General features: G+C 37.4%; 3 protein-coding genes and 1 long non-coding RNA gene across 6 annotated transcripts in view; 2 read left to right on the top strand and 2 right to left on the bottom strand.

Annotated features, from left to right (window-relative positions):
- LOC144657559 (uncharacterized) overlaps nt 1–2,238 on the bottom strand; it is a 52,737-nt gene extending 50,499 nt beyond the window's left edge. The window contains exon 1 of the long non-coding RNA XR_013571573.1: nt 2,099–2,238. This is a non-coding gene — a long non-coding RNA (uncharacterized LOC144657559). The remainder of the gene's footprint in view (nt 1–2,098) is intronic.
- LOC144657496 (peroxisomal membrane protein PEX14-like) overlaps nt 1–25,966 on the top strand; it is a 307,100-nt gene that overhangs the window by 68,021 nt on the left and 213,113 nt on the right. The gene's annotated exons all lie outside the window — the stretch shown is intronic.
- Nucleotides 11,932–13,258, top strand: LOC144657913 (uncharacterized). The gene is made up of 2 exons (XM_078518254.1): nt 11,932–12,018; nt 12,773–13,258. The coding sequence occupies exon 2, from the start codon at nt 12,833–12,835 to the stop codon at nt 13,256–13,258; it is 426 nt and encodes a 141-aa protein (XP_078374380.1). The 5' UTR covers nt 11,932–12,018; nt 12,773–12,832.
- Nucleotides 17,939–25,129, bottom strand: LOC144657528 (uncharacterized). Of its 3 annotated transcripts, none has more exons than XM_078517891.1 (6): nt 25,065–25,129; nt 20,951–21,023; nt 19,981–20,115; nt 19,446–19,589; nt 18,776–18,926; nt 17,939–18,073 (listed from the first exon to the last, which is right to left on the bottom strand). In XM_078517891.1, exons 1-6 carry the CDS (start codon nt 25,116–25,118, stop codon nt 18,058–18,060), a joined length of 573 nt encoding a protein of 190 aa, XP_078374017.1. In that variant the 5' UTR covers nt 25,119–25,129; the 3' UTR covers nt 17,939–18,057. The 3 variants fall into 3 exon arrangements, with proteins under 3 accessions (XP_078374017.1, XP_078374018.1, XP_078374019.1); XM_078517892.1 differs by having other exon boundaries at nt 17,939–18,075; nt 18,783–18,926; XM_078517893.1 differs by lacking the exon at nt 25,065–25,129 and adding an exon at nt 22,907–23,049.

The following is a 25,966-nucleotide window of genomic DNA, read 5'->3' as shown; positions in this document are numbered from 1 at the left end:
TCTCACTTTGTACTCCTGGTTTATTTTTCTTGTGGAAATTGCTTATCAGTCTTACATTTATTCATCACCGAGATGACTTCGCCCGCTCCATTTTGGAAAGCTTTACGACAGTCCTGTCGATCTAGTGAGGCATTTAACTTTCGTTCTTGCTGTAAAATTTGTAAAATTTATGTAAAATTGATGTAAAATTTACATTTTGCTCGAAGACATGATTTCTACTAAATTTACATAAACGCACACTATTAAATGGCGATTTGCCGAGGGGTGTAGTTGCACGAGGAGGACCTTTAAGGTCATTCTTAATTGTTTTACGCAACTCGGAATTCCGATGTTATATGTTGTAAACGCGTCGTATATGATGCTTTTGCAAGGCTTTAGGAATTGCAGATATTTTCCGACAAACGAGTCAAATAACCAGCGAGGTGATACCTTGATCTTGCGCTAGTAATTTACACGGTGAACGTAGAAAAACTGAAATCGGAGCGATTGTGGCCGAAGACGCGCCAATTGATGCCATGTTGTGGGAACGTGGATATTTTAGCTATCTTCACCCATGAATTAAGCTATAAATAAACCATTTTTCTGTCCATGCCTTTAAGTTGCCTTGAAATTTTCCATGAAAATGGTTTGAGAAGAGCGGTATTGTAGGCGTCAAGCCTCCATGAATCCTACTTCTCGATTCTTTGAGGACAAGGCGTTTTGTTACATATCATAAAATACAGCACAAATTGCAGTGCAGAAATATGACGCCATTGTTCCTTCGCTTATTTTATTTGTTTCTGTGGAGATACGGGTCCTTTGCGTGGCCACTGAATCAGTATAATACCATTGCTAGCTTGTTAACAAATGGAATTTTTCGACTTCAAAGAAAGTGAAAGTACTAACTGAAGTACTAACTGAGATACTAACATAACTTACTAAAATAACTTACCTGCAAAGTAATTATACCAGTTAGGAATATACCCGTGTACTAAGCAAACGATTCAGTTAATCCGCAAATGATTATACATTCGGCACTCACACAATACTCAATTTTAATTAAAATTGGAACAAGTTTGATGCCCTTTATCGCCGAGCAATTTAGTTCAACAGCTCCTTCAAAGGGAGCATGAGAGAGCGAAATGATTTATCGTCTGTTCAACAAAGGAACCTTGGCAGCGCATGTTACAACGAATACGGGTCTATGAGGGTTCTAAAAGAGCCGGACTAAAAAAGAGTGAATAGTATCTGGCCTCTGTACAAACAATACAAAATTGTTGAAAGACGGATTTCAAAATTGCTTTCAGTTATTTGTAGACATCAAAACTCCTCAGGGTAGTGTTTTTTGTTGTTTATTAGTAACACATACTCGAGGACAAGTATTTTTTCTATTTTCTTCTTTAAAGAATTGGCTACGGTCTCTCTGTCCCTTCAGACCATTCTCAATCCCGCTTGCCAGTGCAATTAAACCATTCACCAAGTTGGTCAACATCGTGATTATTGTGGTAATGTTATGTTTATTGCGGTTATGTTTAAAGTGATTTTCATATCCTTACCAGGGAACGATATGAGGAAGGGAGAAGGGGAGTAATGGTTTCAGAAATGTCGATCTTCTTCAAGTTCAACACAAGAAAGGCTACTTGCCTTGCTTTTTGATTATTTATTTATTGATTTATCTTTCTTTCAGCTCTGCACCAGTATAACGTGGTTACTTCTGTCATAGACAGAAGGTGCCTGCATGGAACTTGACGTCTTTGCAAAGAAGAAGAACATCCTCGACAACTACAACCTTGGACAATACTACAAGTATATATGTATAATGCACACAAGCCGCTAGATTCAGGTGTTAAACTTCTTTGCGCAAAATAGATTCACATAAGCATGACATAAGGGAGAAATGGACTTGAGTATTGATGTTATACTTTTCTTGAAAAAAATCAGTTTCTAACAAACCTTTTCGTGTAAAAAGTCATGCTTTTAAAGGTTGTTTATTAAAGCGTGCGTGCGTGCGAGTTCAGCTTCTGCAAAACTCTACCAAACAAACGGACTCGAACTAAATTAAAGGGCTGCAGATTAATTGGCATAAATCGTATTAAAGGAGATTAAATTGTAACTATACCTGGAACTAAAGGAGAGATGAACAACAACGCTGCCATAAAGTGGACCTTGTCTTCCATTGCGTTCTGAGAATGTTCGGTAGTGGTTTGATCCTCTCCGCTTTATCAATTCTCGTGTTTGATTGGCTAAGGATGGTGTGTAGTGTCGTAATAGGGTCTAACAATACTTAATGTGGGCCCTACTCAATACATAACGGGAGAGCCTTTTAAAATCATTGTTCTAAAAGTTTATTTAAAAAAATTCGCTAGAGTGATTTCAATTAACCCGTGAAACAATATTTACCAGTTTGTATGTAATAGTCAAAACTAACCAAAAGAAAACAATGGAATTAGTCTCTAATAGTATCTAAAAGTGTAATAACTATTTCACGGGTTAACTGAAATCACTCTAACACAGCATACGATTTCTTTTTTGGACTACAATGTATACGTATGTTTCTCATTGACCGATAATTGTTAAGGCGGGAGTAAACGTGAATAGCATTTATGCGCCGCTTAACATGGGTTTACTGGCAGTATCTCGTTCACATTTCAAGCAATCCAAAAACTCTCTGCCTATCTCAAAAATCTATGATCTGGGGTGTTTTGAAAATTTTTGGATGATTTTTGGGGGTGTTTTGGAGGAAATAGTTTTTCTCAAAGGATTTGTAAAATTTAGTGCTCTTGTGTGGGGGTCAACTGTCTTTCTTTTTTTGGATCCCCTCTTTAAACCTCTTAAAATTTTATTAAAATTCACGTTTACCTCCGCCTTAAGTAGAAACCAACTTTTGTAGCAAAGTCTGTGTTAGCGAATAGCCATAGAAACAGTTTTAACTATGATACTAAAAAATTATGGAAAATAAATCTTTATAAAAGCTGGAGAAAATGGAATAGTTTATAATACTAGCGAGAAACTCATTAGCAAAATAGGTTTGTCATTTTTCTACGAGAATTAGGTCAGTTACTCCGTTTTTCAGGATTATTCTGAGGTTTTCTTCAAGTTTAACTAGCCTTCTTCAAGAATGATTACGAAATAAAAGATATGTTGACTTTATTTCTTAAACAATCTTAGAGAAGGCAAGTTTTAACTTGCTAAAACGTCGATTTTAAAAACAATTTTTACCACGGAATAATCCTGAAAAACAGAGAGCCAATTTTAATTTAAAAGAAGAAAGTTGTATGCGTGATAAAATTTTCTAACTTTTTTGATAGCGAGCTTTAGGAAATTTAGAATATATTTATACCAGGTCAAGCAATTTCACAATGAAAATTCGCACATTTCGCTCTTTTACTTAATCCCGCGGCTGACCGTCCGTGTTTTGCCAAAAATTAATATTCCACCTAAACCATCGACAAGCTTCGTCAGCCAGTTGTCATTCTCAGTGAAAAAGATATCTGTTTCACCAAAAGAAACGTGCTTGGTGGAAAGAGAATTTGATATCTTTTTAGTTCACAAATCTAAAACATAATTGAAAGAAACAGTTTTAACGACCTGATCTCGGTTTTTTTCAGCAGTGATATATAACATGGCTAAGTCTTCGCGTCAGAGGCGAGAAAGTTATGATACAACGTTTGTTATGGACGACCGCATGTATCTCTGAACGTTTCACCTCTCATCTTTAAAACCCATTAAAAGTTGCCCCCCGTTGTTAAGGATTATTCCGAGGTTAAAATTGTTTTAAATATCGATGTTTTGGCAAGTTTTACCTGGATCGAAGCAACATCTCGGCAAATGTGAGTTAAAAGTCTTAACACCTCCTTGCCTTTATGTTCAGATTTGACTAAAACGAGAGAACCCCATTACGTGGAATTGAGTGAACTACCTTTGTTCCCAGGGTCCTTTCTATTAAGGACAAAATTGGACTGTGGGATATTAGGAACTAGATTAGGAGTGCACGTGTGCCAGTACTCGTGTAGCTCGAGTACACGTGTTGTGTCGATATGGACTCGAAAATAGCAAACACGAGACAGTCCTCCACTACACGTTTTCTAACAAAGGACACGTGACGAATCTAATCTCAACATCACCGATGACGTGTTATCAGCTGAGATTTTGTTGTCATCGCTTACTCTTGTATATCTGAGGTCTTGGTTTCTTGTTTTTTGCTGAGGGATGAATTCAGTTGATCAGTTTCCATGAAGTTCTAAATGTTGAAGGTATACACGTTTTGGCAAATTTTCAATGACCTCATCGACCTGGAACTTACATGAGCAGCGCACGCAACCAGTCAATTTCCTGTTTATTATAAAAACATGCACTTTGGAGCTTTGAATGAAAACAAAGTCAAAGGTATTTTCTGAGGGTGACATGCAACAGCTTTTTGTAGAAACTGTACATGTTCTCCGAAACTTTTAACGCTCTTCTTTAAAATTAAAAGTTGATCTCTGTTTTTCAGGATTATTCCGAGGTAAAAATTGTTTTTGACATCGACGTTTCGGCAAGTTTAACTTGCCTTTTTCGAGACTGTTTAGGAAACAAAAGTCAAAACATCTTTTATCTCTTAATCAGTTTTGAAGAAGGCATTCCAGTTAAACTTTCCGAAACGTCGATTCTAAAAACAATTTTTACCTCAAAATAATCTGAAAAACAGCGGGCAACTTTTAATTCTCGTAGAAAGCTGACAAACCTATTTTGCTGACGGATTTTTCACTAGTCTTGTACAATGTAAACTATTCCATCTTCACTTTATTTAATTCCATAATTTTTTAGTAACATGGTTATAACTTTTTCTATGGCTTTTCTGCTAACATAAACCGTGGTACAAGAGTTAGTTTCTACTAAAAGCGGGGGCAAACGTCAATTTGAATGAGATTTAAGACGAGATTTAAGAGGGGGTAAAAGAGAGAAATTTTTTTTGGAGCACCACTATACAGTTAAGCCGCACGTAAGAGCACCCCAGGGTGTCAGGGGATTGTTTTGGTGTTCACCTACTAATTTTTAACTTCAAATTCTTTGAGAAAAACCATTTCCTCCAAAACACCCCCAAAACATATGTTTATTAGATGCGCAATGATTTTTTGGATTGCTTGAAATGTGAACGAGATCTTGCCAGTAAACCCATGTTAAGAGCACAGGTTTCCTACGGTCAAACATATGTCGGTAAGAGTCCTTAAATGGATTTCGCTCATACTCTTACCATGGGTAGGTCTCAATATGAAATAAATCACAGTATACTTTGTTTGGCTAAATATCGATTTGTTTTCGAGAAAATCGATAATTCTAAAATCCAGCAAAATTGACGCTTTCGGAGCTCAAAATTTATGCCGAGTTTGTTAGCTTCGCGTCGTAAAATAAAGCACTCTGGAAGAAAAATACCTATTTAATATCGAAGAATAACATCAAATTAGTACGTCGAAAGCAATTTCTGCTCTTGAAGTCCTTTTATCTACAAAATATAATTAAATTTATTCGACACACTTTTGATTTAATTCAAAATAGGTCAAACTTATCGCTTTATTTAAGTATGAGCGAAGCGAAATAAATGGCCGAAAATTTGGTACTAGACAGATAAATGATTGTTCTTTTCGATACTAAAAGGATTTCCTGGGGAAATGATTTAGTGCGATGCTTTCAGATCTCAAAGTTGCTTAAAATTCGTTAATTTAACCGACCGTGACATTGTTGATCTTATCAACATTATGTAAACAATCCACGCAAAGGTTAATTTTCCCCATGTGAACTTCAACTGAGTAAAATAAAAACATAGACTTGCTTACCGTGGTGTTCGCTGATACATTGTAAATCCTGTTTTCCTCATTTACGACAAAACCTAAGCCCTCGGCGAAGCTGTTATCCAATTTTCTTGACGCGCCATTTGTAACTGATTTCCACGTCTTGAAGTGACAGTTCTTTTCCATGCATTCTTGAAAACAGTCCAGTCTTAACTGATCAGTGTAAACAGGAATACGAAGTACTTTGCTTTAAATCAACTTAAAGCTTAGCAGCAGTGGTAGATAAATCGATACGGCCGGCGAATCTTCGTTTCGAAAACCGCCATTTGAGATTTGTCGGCCCTTTGTCCTGCGGTATGCAGATAATTAATTCACACTTGAGTAACTTCCGGCACATGAAATCGACAACCACCGTGACCAGATAGCACCTAACCTGCGATCAGGCTTACCCCTCCACCGCGAGAAAAATAACGCCTGATCGCAGGTTAGATAGCACCCTCCTTTTCGAAATATTGGTCGAGGCACTATTTTTATCATTTTAACATAAGCTCTCAATGAAAAACTTTTGGGCTGAACTTGTAATAAAGTTTCACTTCAGTTAGCCACCGTTCGAGAGAGTTGTTAAATGGTTGCATGAAATCCGGGTGGAAAGTTCTTCTGTTGCGTTGCTTCGCTTTGTTTCATATTTTTTATCCAGTTCTTACCCTTGTTCAAATTCTTGTCCCTTCTTCAGTGGAAAATTTGAAACGACGTTAAAATCCGAACTGAGTTGGAGCCGGTCCCGAAGGTACCCGTTTCAGAGAGAGTTGGCTGTACACAAAACCTTAGATGGCGTCGTTGGATCCGTCTTCCGTGAATGTCAGTTAAAAATATATATTCTGTGTAGTCTAGCCTGTAAACAAGCTCTCCTTCTTTCTCCTGTGGAGGATTGGGCGAAATAAAAGCGGGAAGGAAAGGTGGGGAAGGGGTGGGGGAAAAAGGGACCATATATCATGTATATGCAGTTGTAATACCAGTCACGGTAAACAATTTATAATAAAACGCTGAACATTTATGACTGTTTACACCAAGGTGTATATTGGTGTAAAAATAAAGGAAAGGGTGCTTTTCACTTCATTAGATTAAAGCTAGGTGAAGAAAAGTACACGTAATTAGAAGTTTGTTATGGACTTCTGACGTGATACCATATTTTGTATTTATTTCTGCAAAGTACAACAAAGCATTTATACCAAAGTAGCATTATTTTAAAAAAAAATGAGCATAATTACAGTTGAGCATTATATCGGACAAAAAACAAGCATTGTTAGAAGCATAACATTCCCTTTTTACCAGCGTAATTGGAAGGGCCTCTGGTATTCAGTTAGAAAGAACTTGCATTCAAAAGATACCGCGTTCTAGAAACAAGTCCCCGTTTTGGCTGCTGATATTTTGGAACTTTTGTGTGTTAAAATACCATATCTCGTTCTAGATATCGTCTGATATTGAAAATCCCGTTCTAGATCGGGAACCCAAAAACTCTCATTGGACGGCACAGAGCCGTTTTTGGGGAATACCCCAGCTTCGACAACTCCTTCCTAATAAAGTTCGCCTATTGAATTGAGAATTAAGGTGATTATAAAGTTATTACTTTATATCTCTTGTTGTTTGGAAACTTGAGTCGTATTATAATTACAAACGTCTTATTTACGAAGGAATAGACTGCGGATAATATTTGAAACTTAAACGTTTTTCCCCTAATAGCTTCCAAATCAACTCAAAAACACACCGGAAAACAGGTTTAAAAACAAAATATTTATATAATGACTATGATATTTTTAATACATTTGGGTCCCCTGACGGCGAGGCGCTTGTCTCTCCCCGCAAGCTCTGGCGGGGGGCACCTTCCCCTGTTTACGCCGGACCCCAACAAAATATATATATGGTCATATTTTTTAACATTCACGGAAGACGGATCCAACGATAACATCTTAGATTTTGCTTTCACCTGTTTTGCCTTGACCTAATCAAGAACTTGGACAAAGGTAAGAACAAAAAAAACTATAAAGGAAGCAACGAAAGAAAACTTAGACCCGGGAGTTAAAAGCGCTGCCATGCAACTATTTAGCAACTTTCACAAACGGTGGCTACCTGAAGTGAAACTTAATTACATGTTCAGCCCAAAAGTTTTTCATTTAGAGCTTATATTAATATAGCAATAATATGGTGCCTCAACCAATACTATACCAAAACGCAGGGTGCTACTGGTCACGGCGGTTGTCGATTTCATGTGCCGGAAGTTACGCAAGTGTGAAATACATTATCTGCACACCGCAGGGCCGACAAATCTCAAATAGCAGTTTTCGAAAAGAAGTTGCCGGCCGATCGATTTATCAACCACTGCTGCTGTCCGGAACGTTTCGGTCCGATTTTCGGATAGGATATGTCTTCTGTTTACACGGATAGGATAGGCCTTCTGTTTACCGGGGCCGTTCTGGAACCGGTGCGGGACGGAACCAAAACTGGACCTGCTATTTTGCAGGTCAAGTTATGGAACCGTTCCGGACCGGTTCCAGCCGTCCTGTGTAAACACATGGATCGGTGCCAAACGCTTCCGTGTAAACAGATGCCGATCCGGTCCGGTCCAGTTCGGAACGGCTCCGGTCCGGTCCCGTGTAAACGTAGCCTAGCTGGTTAGAGTATAAAAATGACTGAAAAAACGGCAAGGACAGGATCAACACCAGGTGTCCGTCTTATAGAGATCTTCAATAAGGGAGAGTTGACTCTACAACTGTTTTGTCTTAGCCTAATCAAGAATTTGAACAAGGGTAAGAACTGGATAAAAAATATGCAGCAAAGCGAAGCAACGAAAGAAAACTTTCGACCCGGAAGTTAAAAGCGCTCTGACATTTAAAACTCTCTCGAACGGTGGCTTACTGAAGTGAAATTAATTACAAGTTCAGCCCAAAATTTTTCATTGAGAGCTTATGTTAAAATAATAAAAATAATGCCTTAACTAATACACAAAAAGCAGGGTGCTTTCTGGTCACGGTGGTTGTCGTCTTGCCGGAGTACTCAAGTGTGAATTAATATCTGTACGCAGGACAAAGGGCCGACATCTCAATGGCGGTTTTCGAAACGGAGATTCGCCGGCCGTATCGATCTCTCTGCTATAAGTTGATTTAAGCTTTCTTTCCTGTTTACACTATCATATGGACTGTTTTCAGTGTGGAAGTTACTGTATCGATAGTGCCGGGGCTTAGGTTGTCGTAATGAGGAAAACAGGATTTACATGTATCAGAAAAGTGAAGTCTTTTTTATTTTACTCATTGAAGTTACATGGGGAAATTACTTTGCGTGGTTGTTTTTTTTTGAACTTTAGATGTCGATTCTTTTAGCTACTCTCTGGATTTTAATTATTTTAAAGGAGAGCGAGTTTTTTTATTCTAAAAGTTTTCTTCTTTATTTTTCGACGCGAGCTAAACTCGGGCGAGCGTAAGCTGGATTTTAATATCGTTAATAATTTACAAAAAAATTGTTCTTAGCTACCATGGTAGAGATGAGCGAAATATAAGGGCTCTTGCCAAGAATTTTCATTTTTGTTTGAAATTTGTGCCTATGTCCTCTTAAGTGGCGCAAAATTGGCATTCATGTTTACTCCCGCCTTAACAATTATCAGACAATGAGAACACAAACGTATGCAGTCAAAGTTTGTTGATGAAACTGTTGATGAGAATCCAAAAACCAAACAGGATAAAAGTTGGTTTCTTAGTCACGTAATGTGGTTCAACTTTTGTGTCTGTGGGTAAAATCCTAGTGTCTGAGTATTCAAAGGAAGGGTGGGTAAATTTTGCGTCGAGCCTAGTGGCCCATACAGGCCGGAGTTTATCCCGGGTTCTGTAGCATGAGGCAACTAGGCGTATTTCTACTCCCCCCTGGATGGGATTCTAGTCCATCGCAGGGTTACCCCCAGAATACACCTGGGTGAAGAGAGGCACTATGAGAGTAAAGTGTATTGCCCAAGAACAACAGGCCACTGCACCTCCCAAAAATGAAGGGTACTGGGCATTAATTTTATGTGACAATGTTAGCTTTTCAATTTAAATTTCAAGTTAATTTTTCAAAAATGGAACATTTCTAGGCATACATTTGTCAAACTTCGTACCATACTCTAAGGCTATGTTTACACGGGACCGGTCCGAAACGGATCCGGTCCGATTTTCCAATTATGGATCCGTTCCGGACCGGTTCCAGAACGGTCCCGTGTAAACACCTGGATCGGTTCCAAATGGTTCCATGGTTCCAAATGGTCCGGTTCGGTTCGGAACGGTTCCGGACCGGTCCCGTGTAAACGTAGCCTAAGCGTACTCTTAGGAGGTACACGGTTAATGAACAGTTTTCAGTCGGCAAATAAGAAATCGTACACTGCCTTAAGCTATTTTTTTTAGTAAAACTATTAGAAGAATGATTTTAAAAGGGTCTCTCCTTATGTAATGAATAGGGCCCAGATTAAGTATTGTTTCTCTCTAATATGCAAATGGACAACTTGCGATTTCTTTATCTTTTATTCTCTTTTATCAAGAATAAAAGAGAAGTGTAACGCGCGGGATGAATTCAGCAGGTGTATTGATCATTCCGCATGATGTTCCAAATGCTACCTAACGATTTTAAGGACGTTTGCGTTATGTTTTTGCGCATTCTTACTGCGCAAGTTATTCATGTCGCAACGCCACGCCACGTCATGTATCGAGCGCGCGCGCTGGGACTCTAAACACATCTAAGGTGGACAGCCGCTGCGTTCAATTTGCTTGCAGTTTTCCCTTTGAAAGGTCGTTGACCCCTACTTTTTTCATGATATATCACTTTTTCTGAACAATATCTTTCGATTGACAAAAAATGAGCCAAATTTGAATGTTAGAAGTTTATTTTTTGTTCATTTTCTCTTCCCGCGCGCGTTCGAGTTAGTCACATTTTGCTGTTTTGAACGTTTGAAAATGCAATTCTTAAAGACAAGATATACCCTAAGGCACTTTAAAAAAGAAATATTATTGTTCAATAGACCCGCTCAAATCAAATTGGCCAAAGAAAGTTGGTGTGCATCAATTTATTTAAAACATTTTGTCGCCAGAAGCCTCAGAAGTCATATTGAGTGACGAAGTCAAATTTATCCAAATTAGCGCCTTCTTTCAGATATCGTATCTCGAAAACGAATTCGGTGACCCCCCTTTTTAATTTCATTTTTGACACGAGTAACTCGTAAACCATAAGCGGTTGAAGTTAAAGAAAAACTCTCAATGTTAGAAGATTTTCGCGCGAACGTCCTGCATTCGCACTAATTCTTTATGCGCATCTTTACTGCGCACGTAATTCATTTCGCAACGTCATGCCACGCCATGCATCGAGCCCGCGCGCTGAGGAAACTTTCTGTCTGTAAACACATATAGAAGTTGAAATACATCCAGATTAGCTCCATTCTCGTCCCCATAGCCCTTTTCGTTCCTCTTAGCCGGCAGGGCCTAGGCACGAGGAAACAAAGGGCTCTGGGGACAGAGAATAACCGAAAAAATTCGAATTTTTTTGATTGGCTGTTCGAAAACAAAGAAATTTTACACGGAAGTCAAAATGTTCGAAAGGCTGATGGCGCGAAAATATGAACAGATGAAGACATAGAGGATTTGGAAGACGATCCTGCCAAACAAACAGCGTCCACCAACTTTGACAACACTTGTCGCTGTTGTAATAAAACGGTTTTACTTAGAAACCATCCAGTTATTATTTTTGGCGAGAAAAGTAACAAAGAGCCAGAATTGCTAAAGGTGCTCGAGTTTTTAACTGGAAAAGAAGTCAAGTCTGACGATGGCTTTCCGAATAAACTGTGCCAGCCGTGCTTTCGAAAGGTTAAGACAGTCATAGAATTTCGTTCGCTGTCTTTGGCCTCACTTTCTAAACAGGAATTGTCAATTAAAGCAACTGGTGTGAAAAGAATGTGTGCCTCGCAACAAGTAGAAGACTCGCCTAAATTGTGCTTGACAAAGAAAGCAACACCTTCCGTTTTGAATGTAACCCAAGATTCGTGCGTCGAGGCATTGAACCATTTTTCATGGGAAAAAGTAATGGTTGAGATGAGAGACCGGTCTTGGATGTTCTTGCTACAATTAGCAAACAACCATCAGAGTCACAAGTGCCTCCAGTGTGCTTTGGTTACCCAGTTTTGATGTATCAGAGAAATTCCAAGCAGGGTATGCTTCAGAAGTTGCTATCAATTTTGCTTATGTCCGGTGGATGTAGTCGCAGGGTGAGTACACTCGTTTCAGTTTAATAAACTTTGCTAGCAAAATTTACCAGTAGCTTACAGGTATTTTTAAAAAATAGAGGTTTTCTTCCGAATTTGAAAAAAAAAAAATGGGAGGATATCCGAGGCGAAGATGAGTTTAGCGGCCGGTATATGCGGACCCCCGAGGAAACAGCCTATTTTTTTTTCATTCATCAGAAAAGAAAAAAATGCGCGAATTTTTTATTTGCATGTTATTTATTTGATTCGAAAAAGTGGTAGTTATTTCAATGGAATAACCAACTACACCGCGGTAAAACCCTAACTATATTCCCCTTTTTTGTATTTTATTGAAATGTATTGACATGTTCAATATTGCTTTGCTATTATTATTTTTATTATTATTTGTAAACCACTGGCATTCAAGAGATTTTTACATGAACATATGTTAGTTATGTATACAGATTACATAGATATTGTATAGAGGTGGCTCTAATGTTCCAGTTGTGAGTAGAAATCAAGACCGTTTGTGACCTGTAGGTTTTTTTATACATTGCTGTATAATGGCAGTCAGAAAAACAAAAATTCTACAAAGTTCTTACCTACATTTAACACTTGCAAAAAGGGTTAGGGATATAGGTAACTGAATTTGGTCAAATAAGTGGATGTTCCTATTTTAATATCTTGAGTATGCAAGCTCAAGTAAAATTCTTTCAATGGACAGTTTCATGTTTATTGACTCCTGTATGTTTAAATTAATTTAAAGTTTTGTTTTCAGATATTCACTTGCTTGAATGCTATTGGAGTCACCTAATCTCAGAAGACATGGGTAAGAGCAATGGATCGAATTGGCAGTGGTTTGGTATCAAAAGTCCAAAAGCTAGTTCAAGAGGGTCTTGAATTTTATGTCAACTTTGACAACCTTGACTTCAAGATCCTTGCAAATCAGGTTCTCACAAATCACCGTAACACAGATGTGCATTGGATTAACCAGTACATCACCTTTGACCAGGTGCCATCCACACATCTTGATGATCAGAAACCACTGGTTGATTTGAAAGAACTGCCTCTGACGGAGTACTTACTTAGTCAGGGGGAAGAAAAGAAGTTCAGAAGTAATATCACAGTGTTGGCTGCTAGAGTACTTACAAAGATGGTTCCATCATTCCAAGAGAACTTGATATTAGACGCCGTGTTTTCTCTGTTGCAGTTGCAGTTAGTGCCACTACAGGAACGTTTCGAAATATTGCACCTAGCATACTAGTTGGGAATATGCAGGCCTAAAACTCTTGCTGTAAATACAATGCATGCAATATGAATCACATTCAGATTGTGAGCATAACATTTTTATAATGTGGGAGTCAGTGGCACTGCATTAAAATCATAATGAATTTTGTGAATGTTAACCCCAAACAGTTGTAAACTAATACAAGGGTAGCCATGCAAAAGTACTGCCAAACAAGATTTCCTACATATGGTATTGTATTCTACTAGGTCAGACAATAATTTGCAGGCTAAATTTTTAGTTGAAAGTTACCAATAAAAGTTTTTAAGGATTGGGATGGTCTGAGTGAATCCATGAAATAAAGATGATGAAATACAGTGTAACCTTAAAAAAGGAACATACTATTAATACTTTAACAATAAAAACATACAACTAGTCATGGTGTCAGTTTCAAAATGGAGTGTTTTAATAAGCTATTCTATGTCATCAAAGCATATTGTCTATAGTTACAGCACTCTACTTTTTTAAATGTGCTTGAAGGTGGGAAAAGACAAAAGTAGAAAATTCATTTCCAGCATGTAGTATTATAAATATAAGTCATAACAACATTTTGTTTACAAAATTGCTTCACTTACAGAACCTTATATATTGTTACTGTTGTCAATGGAAATAACTAAACACAGATACTAATTAATAAATACTTGCCACTCTACAATGAGATGTGCTTCATCAATTACGACAGCTTTCATATTACATCTCACTTCTTCGCAATCCAACACTTTTCTCAATTTTCCAACAAATGCCTCCGGGTGGCCATAAATTATTCGATACTTTGATTGCTTGATGTCGTTGATTTCAACTTCACTATAGCGACTCGGTATTACGAACCATTAGACAGGTGACATTTAAATCATTGAGCTTCACTGTTTGGTCTCGCATTAATGCATTTAGTGGCGAAACAACCAAAATAAAAGAATTAGTTTCTCCAAGCCAGGAGTCAAAAACAAAGGCAATAACTGGAAAATTAACGACTTGCCAAAGCTTGTCGGTAAAATAACAAGAGTGTCTTTCTTTAGAAGAACAATGTTCCGTATTGCCTCTTTCTGTTCAACACGGAGGGAAATATTTTCCAAACTGAGACCACTAAGCGCCCGTGACAAAGACTCCTCGAATCCCTCGAATCGTGGCTCGACGGCCGCCATGATAATCGCATACAGTCTATAGACACCTCACGACTGCATACATGAAGACCGGAAGTCCTAGAATCTAGGACTGGAAATCCTGTGTCCCCAGAGCCCTTTGTTTCCTCGTGCCTAGGCCCTGCCGGCTAAGAGAAACGAAAAGGGCTATGGGGACGAGAATGGATTGGCTCATTCCAGATCTATCAGCCAGCCATCTAACTCCATCCCATGCCCTGTCAGCCAGCCAGGTAAGTTTTTCCCAGATCTTCTCGGTCATTGATGTAATTCTGTTCTAAACGCCATTAGCCACTGTAGCTGCAATATCATAACATTTCTTCCAGGTCTGTTTAATCATTATCACTGTAAAGTCCCAGACTCTCGTCAGCAAGCTTGGATTCCCGAGTTTGAATGTTTCGAGACGCGACATGTGGCATTTTGGGGATATTCAGTGGATTCTTTAAACCTGTGGATCTGACAATAACAAGAAGAGAGATGAATGAGAAAATCCCTACAGACAAAAATAAAGTATGGGTAGATTAAAGTTATTCTAGCAGCTCTCGCACAAAAAAACTTTAAATAAACTAAAATTGAATATCTAATTAAAGTTTGGCATTGAATATGTTACGGTTACATGACAGAAAAAACAATAAACCTCATTTCCATAACGCAAATGTTTAATACCTTGCCGTGTTTGAGTGTCCTGTTGATATTGGGTGTGCTGTTGACATTTGCCAAGTCTTTGTCCTCAGTGCAATCGAAAGCCAATTTCATGTGCAGTTTGAAAAAACTGAACATGAAATTGGTGATCAATTTCACGGGCCATATTTGGGTTTCGATTTTACTGATATGATATTCACTGATGTGTGCCATGTTTGGGTGTCCTGTTATCATTGGGTGTGCTGTTTACATTTGCCAAGTCTTTGTTCGCAGTGAAATCGAAAGCCAATTTCACGACCAGTTTGAAAAAACTGAACATGAAATTGGTGATCAATTTCACGGGCCATGTTTGGGTGTCCTGTTATCATTGGGTGTGCTGTTGACATTTGCCGAGCCTTTGTTCGTAGTAAAATCGAAAACCAATTTCATGTCCAGTTTAAAAACTGGACATGAAATTGGTTTTCGATTTCACTGATATGATATTCACTGATGTGTGCCATGTTTGGGTGTCCTGTTATCATTGGGTGTGCTGTTGACATTTGCCGAGACAAACTTTGGTGGCTGCCAATGCAGTTGTTGTTTTTAATGATTATTTTACAGGCATTTTGTATTTATAAAAACAACAACAATAAACCTCATTTCTATAACGCAAATGTTTAATACCTTGCCGTGTTTGAGTGTTTTGTTAATATTGGGTGTGCTGTTGACATTTGCCAAGTCTTTGTCTTCAGTGCAATCGAAAGCCAATTTCATGTGCAGTTTAAAAAAACTGATCATGAAATTGGTTATCAATTTCACGGGCCATGTTTGGGTTTCGATTTTACTGATATGATATAAACTGGACATGAAATCGTTTTCTGTTATCATTGGGTATGCTGTTGTCATTTCAAAAAGGACGATGAACTAAATAAAGCAAATTCCAAGCCGGTTACTGTACTTCCTGCGCTAAATAATATATTTGAAAGACTCCTGGCAGCGCAACTTGGCGATTTCTATAGCTCGATTCTATCGGACTATATCAGCTCTTATAGGAAATTTCACAGTTGTGAAACTTCCCTGCTGCGCATGACGGAGGAATGGAGAAGGATGAGAGATCAAGGGGACATTGTGGCAGTTGTATCTATGGACTTGTCAAAGGCGTTTCATGTAATCCAACACTCTCTTCTTCTTGCGAAGCTCAAAGCGTACGGATTGGACCAAGCAAGCTGTGCCCTGCTTAAGGACTACCCTTCTTTAAGGAATCAGAGGGTCAAGATAGGGGGTACTTTTTCAGGGTGGCTACGAAACGCTTTATATTTCTCAAGTCAGTTTGGGATAATGAGCGACTTTAGTACTTTAATTTTGCGCAGAATGGTAAGGTTTCTTCTCCTCCACTGAGCCAGTAATTTCTTTACCGACTCAGTAAGCTTTGCAAAACTATGCCTTAATCAAAGCCTCTTATATTTTAGACCTCTGAAATAGATCCCCTAGAATTTAAGTGGTTCTGACGGTTTAGGAATCTTAAGAAGACTGTATGTAAACAATAATAAGAAAATAATACAGCTGAGCCTTGCGCCAGTTTTTCGCAAATGCATTGTCAATCGGCTTCCAGCAATAGTCTTCAGTTTCCGTAGCAATTATCTACTGTGATGGGGTTGCTAGCCCCACGCAAAGTTTGCCAGAGCCCTGTTAGCTGGCATTACCCGTTTCCGCCTCCCACGACGGGGATGTAATGTTGGACATTGGGAGTTTAGTCTTACCGTGGATAAAATTGTGTTGTGGAATTTCTACAAATAAAATTATTTCATAACTGTCAAAATACGCATTCTGGTTTTAATGTAGCCGCTCAAAAACCCAATATAAAGGAGAAAACAAGATGTTGTAACAATTACTCGGTCTATTTTTAAAGGGAAAAAAGGGCAATATTGAAATGAAACTTTGGCCGCCGAGAAAAATAAACTTGAATGTAACCGTTACAGCGCGCGCTTAAAAAAAAGAACACACGCGTGAAGATCTCCATGACGACCGCAGTTGTCTGGTTTTTCGAAAAATGAAAGAAAGCTTTTGTTTGCAAAATTTCCATCGGGGAAGAACTACTTGTTCTTAGTCTAACATCAATTGTTTTCTGCTTTCTGCGAATAAAGACCATATGACTTTTAAGTAAATCAAATGTTTACAAGGGGAACAACGCGTTTGTTTTAGATGCGCGGGTTGAAAGTTTTGATCGCGAAAAAAAAGGAAAACCGAGAATAAAGTTTGAAAACACAAGAGAAACCTTACCTTCTCGCTTAGCAGAATACGTAACATACGATAACAACAAGAAGGCAGCGCCGTAAGCGAAAATACCAACCTGCTTACAACAAAACTTTTTTCTTCTCACAATGAACGCACAGCTTGTTTGTTCCGCGAAAAAGAGCAACTAAAGTGAACATTTGACGTCACAATAAGCATTGATGACGCAGTGCGCGAGGGGATAGTCAGTTGAGGTTGGTTCCCAGATTGCTTTTTTTAATCAAGTGAGCTTTTTTTTAGTCTTTCTGAAACCGTTTAGTTGTAGACAAGACATGTTATTTACAATACTATGCACATTTGTTTGAAAGACGAGCAGTGAAGGGAAATACAGTGAAAACTTGCGAGTAAGAACCTAGTTTTCCAGGTTAGTCTAAACAGGTTCTAACATAAATGGTAGTTAACACAAATTTAGGCTATTTAGGTTCTTAATAGGTTCTTATATTCTGAGGAAAAATTTTCATTGTTGCAAATAGAACTTTAATGGGCTACGTTTACACGGGACCGGACCGGTCCCGTGTAAGCATAGCCAAAGTGATATTCGGCCTATTATTTGTACAAAAATTGCATACCGCACGCCAGTCTGTATTCATTGAAAAAAGAAACATTGCTGTCTTGTTACAGAAGTAACTTTTATTTTTGTTCCTTTTACACCATGTTCCCTTTACATTTCATATTTACTAAATGCTAATTTAAGTTATTTTCCCCGCGATGCACATGCATGTCAGCTGTTCAGGCTTCAGCCGATCTGTAAAATAAGATGCAATCGTTATGATACAAAAAGAGGCTTCTACAATAACTGATGTTTTGCCATATTTTATCTTAAATAAACTAATGAAAAATGAGCAATACAAGTTAATACAAATAAATTCACACTCTAGTTTTTTAATGGAAAACTAATTAAATAAAAAATCAGATTTTTTACCCGTACATTCAATTTTAAACATAACTAAATATCTTATAATGTTCCTTTTTCAATAGTGGTGATGTGTTTCCGAGAACGTAGCTAGCTCGTGTTCTGACAACAACAACAACACCAATCTTTATTTGTACTCTTGCCTTTACAAAATTAATTATCAGTAAAAATAAGAGTACTGGCTGCCTGGAATAAACATGGGGGGCTAGCGGAGCCAGGCAGCCAGTTGACATAGGTATTAAATGAAAATTAATCACAAGATCAATAAGTCATTAACATTATAATTATTTTTTGATAATTGCATTCTACCTTTAAAAAGTGACTGCTTGGTAATACGGATAAAACACCTCGATGATTATTTTTTCAGAATGTTACTCTCGGTCGAGTAAGAAACATTAGACAGATAAGACATGGTTTGTCATATTTTTGTTTTGAGATGTTGACCATGCAACATGTAAATGTACACCGCCAGAGTTCTTCAAAGGTTTAATGCTAACATTTTTTCTCAGATGCCTTTTACAAACGTTTGCTTACTCGTTAGAAGCCTCTGGGTATCCATGGTAACAGCAGATGCGCCCATCGCACTCTCCCTTTCCGTACGCTTTCTCCTCGTCCGGATCACACACATATTTGCAGGTCCCATATATTCCATGGTAGATGTAGCACCCCATTGGCGGCTCATCCACTGACAGATATAAAGAATTTGCAGATGAAAGAAAAACTAACAGCACAAAAAATAACGTATCCGTCTACTTTCGCAGGCTGAAAATGACGTAACTCCACTTCAATTAATTACAGTAATTTATTTTAAAATGTATAAAAAAAAGTTCTCTGGCTAAAAAATTACAAACGAAATCGCGCTTTCGGCTGTTGGGCTACAGCCTTCGATGGATATTAATGAAATAAAAACGAATCTTAATATATATTTAACTTCCAGGGAGACAATAGCTTGGTGTATAATATCTTAGTGTAGGTGTCTCAGTAGGTTATACACCAGCGTAAAGTACGCTTGTAATATTTAGCACTGCTGTGGGAGCTATTTATATTTTGTGGGAGCTAATTGGGTATTTTACATAAGCGTTGCCGAGGAGCTAAATCTGGGACATTCTAATTGGTGGTAATCTGGTGGGATATCAGTAACAGAGTCGAGTATTGTGTTTTATGATTAAGAATACAAACTAAATATATGATGTAGTATACTCACCGGGCTGTTTAAAGCACCACTTAGTGTCAGGTACTGTCGGGTCCCAACAACAGGATTTACCCAGACATTCATCCTTTGTTATTCCAAAATAGCCACATTCCTCGCGTTCAGAAGGAGCAACAGGACAAAGACCATCAGGGAGGCCTGTCAGAAAAATTGCAATGTAAAGAATGCATTAAAGATCGAAAAATTGGCATTGTGGTGAAAAGTGTCAAACCTCCTTATTAAGATTGTTTTGCCTGGGGGACAATAATCTGATTTCATGTTTGTCATACATGTATAGAGGAAACATGTGTGTACCAGTAAAGATTGAGAATGTAATCAATCTACAATATGTATGTGGTAGAAGATAAACCACTAAAACTATCACGAATATGCTGTAAGACCTCGACACGATTTTGTGGAGTATCGATGGAGTAAACTTTAAGATCCACCTTGTACTTATCCATATTTCACTTTAGTCAATGTTCCAACGTTCGGATGCTTAAAAGTGACAAATAGACAATTTAGAAATCTCAATAAATTTAATTCTTACTTGTGCCTTTCTTAACGTAGCAAAACTTATTGTTTGGATCAGTGTCATCCCAACAGCAGTTCCTCTTCAAGCAGGTCTCTTTATCTATTCCAAGCCATCCGCATTCGTGGCGGTAATCTTGAAAATCACAGCTGCCTGTAAAGAGTTAAGAAACAAGCACTATCAGAAAACGTACACGGTAATCACGGGAATTGTTGCAAGAGGCTGTCTCAGAAGGCGTAACTATCTGTGCTACGGAAGGTTTTTTTCCTTTTCTTTTCAAAAGGTGGCATTTCAAAAGATTGTAATTTTATAGCTATGCTAAGGTTTCTTCGGTTCATTACGCGAGTGGGGAAGCAATGTGGCCGAGTGGTTTAGGGTGCTAGTCCTATAGTCTGGGGTTGACTCAAGCCCTCTATCCTGCGACCATTTGTTTGATTGTTTATGTTTTGTATACAGGAGTTCAGCAACACGGCCACGTTTTATCGACTGCTAATAAGTTTTTCTCCTTTCAATGGATTGTTAACCTTGTTATATTTGTTTGAAAAAAATTGCCTCGCCTGTTTGAGTGGCTGCATGCTTGCAAAACTAGTATTAAGCTAAGTACATGACCGCCCGTATATCATATATTCACATATTTTATGTAGCTGACAACGGTTTCCAGCACTTTCCAGCTCTTATACTTTGATGAGTCAATACTACAAATTGTTATCAGTTGTTGATACAATAATGATATTAAACAAAAGCCCAATCATTGCTAAACGCTTTGTGGTAATTCTCTTGACATCACCGGTAACCATAGCAACAGTTTAACCTTTTTAAAACACCCTTTTTTAAGTGCTTATAACTCAAAAACGAGTTCGGTGACCCCATATTTTTTTATCGAGTAAAAGCAAAGTTAAAACAATCTCTGATAGCAGTTTCAGAGCCACGTTTTTTTAAAGAAAGCGGTTTATGGAAGTCTACAAGATAAAAACGGACATTTATTTACCATCATCTTCCAATGCAGCAACTGCACCAAAAAGTAACACGAAAACAATGAATTTTCCTTCCATGTTGCTGGGCTGTAAAGAGAAAAAAGTTCATTTTTCTTTTCGTGCATGATCCGCAAAAACAAGTTTCTGTACATAAACATAACCTTGGGGTTGAAGGGTGGTAAGGCGCCCTGGTAGAGTGCCGGGAAATGCCCACCGTGTCATAGGCTCTGCCACCAAGTCTGCTGTCGCATGTCCTCGTCATAACCCTGCATGGTAATGCAGTTGTACTGTGGCTGAGCGACAATGGCAAAAGGCGGGTATCCGGCGCCTTTCAAATAACGGGATATTGTGGCTAAGGGAAGGACGCCCTGACAGAAAACCCTGGCCCTCCAGGTTGGGAGTTGGGCATGGGGTCAATCCCCCCATCCCGTAAAAATTATTGATTACGGAAACCGGAAATTCTAATAAGCAATGTTATATGGGGAGCAGCATAACCACTTATCTGACTCTAAATGATGATTGTTTTTACATGGGAGGGTGGGTTAATGCCAAAAAAATCGGCCCACCTAGGGTTATGGCCATAAGTCAAGAAAGTCACATAAGCATTACCGACAAAAAAAATTTTCCGCAGAAATTAATTCCATACTAGTTAAATACATGTGCATCAAAAATTATGTTGGTGCCTATTACAACTGTCTATTTTCGCGATGTTCTTTTTTGACTTTCGTCGTGCCAAAAACGAAAATGCTTGCTTGTTTGCATAACTAACATCCGCATGGTGTTTGACCTGTATTTTGATTGTTACTCAAAAAATAAAACTAAAATGTTATAATTTGAATTGAAGTTGTCTTCAGAAAATCGCAAAAGATAATTCCCTGCAAGAAATAGAAGTTTTTACATGGCCGCGGGGGGGATACGAATTTTATCTTTGAGTGCTGATGGTATGAGAGATACTATCAGCAGAAAAAGATAAAACTCGTATCCCCAAGCCACCATGTAATGTTCTGCCTTTTTTAAACAGTCGCAAAAACTAACTTCCAATTTAGTGTCTAAACTGAGGTGCTCTCTCTCTTTGAAAACTTAGTCATCTGAACCTCGTCGTGAGAAAGGTTTTTTGTGAAGCCTCAAATGGTTATCGACAAAATAATAACCCATAACAAAAAGCCAATCAACATACTTGAAAATAACTGAGACTCTTTAACTAGTGAAAAGAGCATGCCTAAACTAAATTCACATGAGATACCCACGTGCAATTGGTAGTAACAGAAATTGGTATGGTTGTGATTTCATTGTAAAAAAATATTTTTAAAGTAATTGATATTTATGTATACTAATATTAATATTTACCCGATCATAGCTCATGTATATTTTTCAGACAGCACACCTGTTTGCTAGGTATCGGTTTAAGTCACAAAAACTTTAATTTTAATTGTTACCATGCAAATTATACGTTCAAAATGAGAATGTAGTTCCAATGAAAGCAGAAAAATAATAAACGTATGACATGGAAGACAAAAGATCGAATCAAATAATTTTCTTGCTTTTAGGTGTTGTTCATTCTTAGGATAAATTGTTTAACAAAAAGAACTTGCGTAGAGTATTGATGAATAAAATGTTTGTGGTATCAAGTTTTCTTCCATCTTGCTGGATTGCAGTGACTAATATATAACTTAGCAAAGATCAAAGAACAAAAGCGCGCGCATTTCCCACATTTGATTAAAATTAATCTATTGGGCTGAAATGTTGAGCATACAATATCTTTCAACGGGAGCAAATTTCTTTATTTGTGTAGGTCACCGCACACGTTAAAAAGGCGGTGGTTAAACAACAATGGTGAATATCTCTGGACGTAACTCTCATTTCGGATTGAGCTTTTATCAGGATCACACAATTAAAGAGGTTTCTGAATTATGACTTTCTCTTTTTTTCAGTATCTAATCTAACGTTAATCAACTTTAAATATAACATACCGTACAAAGCAGTGTATGAACAAGTCTTCTTTGTCTAAGTATTGTGCTCTTTGAAATCTTGGTCAACTGTGCCACGTCGAGAGAATGTCTTTTGTTAAAAGGCGTTTTAAAGGCGTTAAATGATTATTGACAGAATAATCACCCACTACCAACAGAGCCAATCACGGAAGTTAAAAAATAACAACTGACACTCCAAACAAGAGAAAGTAGCATTCGCTAACTAAACAGCGCATGCCTAAACAAATTCCACACGAGAAGTCCACGTGAAATGAGTGTGGTTGTAATTTTACTGGGAAAAAATATTCCTAAACTTATTGATATTTATATATACTGATATTCACCCGATCATAGCTCATGTATATTTTTCAGACAGCGCATCTGTTTGGTTTGTTAAGGTTTTAGTCACACAAGACAATTAATTTTGTTAAAATGCAGCAAAATAAAGAAAATATTAAAAATTTAAACACAAGCAAAGTTAAGGCTAGCTTTTAAATTTGTCAGAGAAACGTGGCATGAAAGTCACAGGGTTGTAGTAAATAATCAATTACAACTTTCCACACGGATGACACACCTATTTGCCTAATAGTGGTTTCTAGGCTTTTGTTGATTGTGCTAGCATAATGTTTGCCATAATTTAGCTAACCGAGCATAAATTTTTAGCTTTTATCTTTATTTTTCACTGCTAGTACAATCTGGGTTTTTGACTTTAACAGAATGAAAAAGAAACGTTATTAAGTTTTAAATACACTTCTTTTTACTTATTCTTTTATCATTTCCACACGAACAACACACCTATTAGCTTAGTAACATACGAGATACTATTTTAAAATGGAACCATGCTCCGCGAATACTGTCGAAAGTCGTCCACATTTAATACCTGCATAAAAGCAGAATGGTAAAATGTGCTGTGTTGTCACAAAAGAACAATGCAATACTAAGGAATAAACTGTAGACATACGTGTCTTTGACAACGGCGCAAGTTGATAGAATGGATACAACAAAGAACTTCATTAGCATGTTAACTGGATCTGCGAAAACTTTTATTTATCCTAAATTGTGAAACGTGAGTCTCAGTTGCTCACTATTTCCTTTCCCCTATCATTAATTAGAAATAAAATGGTGTGAATCTTAGCTGAGTGCTCTTGCTTTTTTCTTGCTAAAAAGCTGGCTTTTCCGTCCCGTGATCGGATAATAGCATTCTTTTCTTTTTTGTTTATCCATTTATTATCCGGACAGGTTATATGAAGATTATTTCGTTAGGTTCCAATTTATTTCTAACAAATAGCTGAACTAAATTCACATGAGATGCCCACATGAAATTGGTAGTAACAGAAATTAGTATCGTTGTGATTTCATTGTAAAATAAAATTATTAATATTTATGTATACTAATATTTACCCGAACATGGCTCATGTATATTTTTCAGACAGCACACCTGTTTGCCGGGAAAAGGTTTAAGTTACGAAAACTTTCATTTTAATTGTTATAATGCAAATTACGTTCAAAATGAGAATGTATTGCCAATGAAAGCACAAAAAAAGAGAAACGTATGACATTGAAGACAAAGGATCGAATCAAATCATTTGCTTGCTTTAAGGTGTAGTTCATTCTGAAAAGCCCACGTGAAATGAGTATGGTTGTGATTTTACTGTAAAAAATAATTCCGAACCTTATTGATATTAAAATATACTGATATTCACCCGATCATAGCTCATGTATATTTTTCAGACAGAACACCTGTTTGCTTGGTTAAGGTTTTAGTCAAAAAAGAGTATTTATTTTGTTACCAAATAAATTACTACAGAAATATAGCAAAGTAAAGAAAATATTAAAAATCTAAACACAAGCAAGGTTAAGGCCAGCTTTTACATTTGTCAGAGAAACGTGGCATGAAAGTCACAGGGTTGTAGTAATCAATTACAAATTTCCACACGGATGACACACCTATTTGCCTAGTAGTGGTTTCTAGGCTTTTGTCTATTGTGCTAGCATAATGTTTTGCCATATGAAGAAAACCGAGCATAATTTTTAGCTTTTATCTAAATTTAGCACTGCTAGTATAATCTTGCTTTTTTAGATTTTTACGGAATATACTTCATTTTACTTATTCTGTTTCTATTTCCACACGAACGACACACATATTAGCCTAACAACATACGAGATATTTTAAATGGAACCAGTCTCCACGAATAGTGTCGAACGTCGTCAACATATAAGAAGATCCTGCCGAAAAATAGAATGGTAAAATGTTCGGTGTAGTCACAGAAGAACGATGCATTACAAAGGAAAAAACTGTAGACATACGTGTCTTTTACAACGGCGCATGTTGATAGAATGCGTACAACAAAGAACTTCATTAGCATGTTGACTGGATCCGTGAAAACTTTCATTTATCCTAAATTGTGAAAACGTAACAGTCTCAGTTGCTTAGTATTGCCTTTTCCCTACCATAAATTAGAAATAAATGGTCAATATTTAGACTTAGTACTCTTATTTTTCTCGCTACAAAGCTGACTTTTCTGTCCCATGATCGGCACTGATGTATTAAAGGTAATAATAGCATTCTTTTGTTTGTTTATTCATTTATTTTCCCAGCAGGTTAGATCAGGATTAAAACCTCTTAAACGATATTTACAAATTTCTTGCACTGTATAGTTGAAGGTGCGTTGTCGCTGATTTTGGAATAGCCAAAATATATCCTTGTGTATCCTAAAGATAATGGTCCATTTGTATTAACAATTGATATATTAATGCACTGAAACGGTTAACAAGCGTAGTGGCTGCGGATGGCTTGAACAGAAATGGATTATTTCTTGAAAAATTAAGGCTAAAGTTTTCAAGTTGTTCCCGCTCGTCTTCAAAAAAATCGATATTTCAGTAGCTGCGGTTTGATTTCTCTCCGCAAATTCTTCCTTTAAATGTTCATATACAATGTTTTTCATGGGTTAAGTTCCCTACAACTAATTTCAGAGTTTAAAGCAAAATCCCCATGAATCCTCCTTTAACGTTGAGAATTCGGATGTACTACATACATTTCCTTTATCCTAGTTGTGTCTTCTC

The sequence above is a fragment of the Oculina patagonica genome, chromosome 6, assembly GCF_052425735.1.
Source record: "Oculina patagonica isolate OP01 chromosome 6, crgOcupat, whole genome shotgun sequence".
NCBI classification, from domain to species: Eukaryota; Metazoa; Cnidaria; class Anthozoa; order Scleractinia; family Oculinidae; genus Oculina; species Oculina patagonica.
This window is presented reverse-complemented; position numbering and strand designations above follow the sequence as displayed.